The 2,500-nt window shown below is 51.4% G+C and overlaps 1 protein-coding gene across 2 annotated transcripts in view; it reads left to right on the top strand.

Annotated features, from left to right (window-relative positions):
- Window positions 1-2,500, top strand: part of col5a1 (procollagen, type V, alpha 1) — an 88,097-nt gene that overhangs the window by 42,411 nt on the left and 43,186 nt on the right. For both annotated transcript variants that reach the window (XM_062553680.1, XM_062553681.1), the window contains exons 6-7: window positions 912-1,004; window positions 1,375-1,788. In XM_062553680.1, the coding sequence (XP_062409664.1) occupies window positions 912-1,004; window positions 1,375-1,788 (507 nt within the window). The remainder of the gene's footprint in view (window positions 1-911; window positions 1,005-1,374; window positions 1,789-2,500) is intronic.

The following is a 2,500-nucleotide window of genomic DNA, read 5'->3' on the forward strand; positions in this document are numbered from 1 at the left end:
TTTCAGCCATTTATTGAATTCCTCCTTTGTTACACTTTAGTAAGAGACAGTGCCAGTGTGTGAGAGAGAGAGAGAGAAAGTGAATGAGTGAGTGAGCGAGCGAGTGAGTGAGTGAGCGAGTGAGCGAGTGAGCGAGTGAGTGAGTGAATGAGTGAGTGAGTGAGTGAGCGAGTGTGTGAGTGAGTGAGCGAGCGAGTGCGAGGGAGAAAAGAGGCTCATGTTGTGGGTCACCCATGGCCTTGTCCTGACCCCTGTAGGCATCCTTAATCACGCTGTAGCTTTACTGACAGTAAATCAGTCACATGGGGGTTCACTGAGAGTCTAGTGTGTGTGTGTGCGTGTGTGTGCCCTGTGTGTGTGTGTGTGTGTGTGTGTGTGTGTGTGTGTAAATTTACATGTACTAGCGTGTGGGTGTGTGATCGAGCGCAAGAGATATAGTTTAGACAAGCCCAACACATGGAGAAAGCCCAAATTTCCCTTTCAAAAAGAACAGGCGTGTTGAGTCGAGTCGAGTCGGTCAGTATTTCCTGGGGATCGTTGGACAGAGTGGGCAGAGAGAGATCAGAAGATGTGGACAGGACTGGATTAACACCAACACCCTCCCACTAAACTAGCTCTTACAGTTCCATCCAAAAGGCCTCCTCTCCTCAACAGAACTCTGATTTCTCCGCTTATTCTCAAACTGACGTCCACACACATGCATACATGCACACTTGTCCAAATTCATACAGTATATTACCCACCCACCCCTTTCTCTCTCTCTCTCTCCCTCTCCCCCTCCTTCTCCCCCCTCTCTCTCTCCCTCATTCTTCCCTCTCTCTCTCCCTCTCTCTCTCTCCTTCTCCCTCTCTCTCTCTCTCCCCTCCCTCTCTCTCTCTCTACTTCTTTGACATGGTGATGTTGTGTTGCAGAACACGGAGGAGGACAGCTACTACTATGAGTACCCCTACTATGAGGACCAGGACGTGAAGGCAGAGGACGGCACCGACGCACCTGATGAGGAGGTAGCTGCTCACCTCTCTCCTCCCTCACTACATTCATGAAGAGCATTCTTGACTCATATTGTTCATGCAATATCAATTATCAAGAGCCTAATGAAAATAAACAAATACCAAATGGTCTGTACTGTACAACACCGTACAATAGACCTACTGATAGATAAAGTTTAGCCTGGGTCTCAGTGTATTTAACAATATCTGAGTGAAGACTTTCTACTTGAGTGACCACATGTTAAGAGTCACATGCTGTGCCTTCAAAGCCATGAACACACAAGCACACACAGTCCATCTCACCCTTACAGTATGTTTTAACAGCCTTATCAGTCTTCAGTGTAAGTGAAGACCCCGTTTGCTCACTGTTGCCGTTGTTGTTTAGCTGACTGTGGGAGGTGGAGACCGCATCGTCACCTCCGTCACCTCTGTGGGTGGAGGCGCAAGCTCGTCCAGCAGCAGCAGCAGCAGCAGCGCGGGCGGAGGCAGCAGCCGAGTGGCCGCGGAGTCCCACACCGACACGGGCGCCGGCGGCTCGGACACCTACGAGGGCTACGACTCCTACGACTCCTACTACGACGAGGCCAGCCCCTCACCGGACACCAGCAGCAGCAGCAGCAGCAGCAGCTCCAACCACCGGGTCACCATCACTGACGCCGGCTCGGAATCGGAGCTGGACCTGGGCTTGGGCGGCAAGGTGGAAATGGGAATTGGAGCCGAGGTGGATAAAATCATCACCACCGGAGGTGGAGGAACCGGCAGCTCGAGCACCATCACCAGGATCATCAACAGCACCGCCGTAAGTCACTCAGTATGGCCACTGTGGGTCACTCCATCATGCTACCCGGGTCCTATGTTCCCCTGTCGCAATACATATCGGGGAACATAGGACCCTTTTTGGGAAAACCAGAGAACATAGGACCCTTTTTAAAATTAAGGGAAAAAAGGGTCCTATATTCCCGGTCCCATAGAAAGAGGGAAACATAGGATCCGGGGAACGCTCCCATCTCAACACTACGCTAGTGTTAGCCACGCCAACACTCTCATCAGCTACACAGCCACTATGGGTCACTCCATCACACTAGCATCTGAACACTACACTAGTGTTAGCCACGCCAACACTCTCACCAGCTACACGGCCACTGTGGGTCACTCCATCACACTAGCATCTCAACGCTACGCTAGTGTTAGCCACGCCAACACTCTCACCAGCTACACGGCCACTGTGGGTCACTCCATCACACTAGCATCTCAACGCTACGCTAGTGTTAGCCACGCAACACTCTCACCAGCTACACGGCCACTGTGGGTCACTCCATCACACTAGCATCTCAACGCTATCCTAGCGTTAGCCACGCACGGCTACACGGCGATCAGCAACACTGCACACAATCAGGCTACAATACAAACTCTACACTGTTGCCCAAAACACTGCCACCATATTCCATTCACCAATATCACCCCCCCAATACTTCACTGTAAGCCTTGATGTTGAGGCTACTTTAAGTCAC

This window comes from Sardina pilchardus, chromosome 14 (assembly GCF_963854185.1).
Source record: "Sardina pilchardus chromosome 14, fSarPil1.1, whole genome shotgun sequence".
NCBI classification, from domain to species: domain Eukaryota; kingdom Metazoa; phylum Chordata; class Actinopteri; order Clupeiformes; family Clupeidae; genus Sardina; species Sardina pilchardus.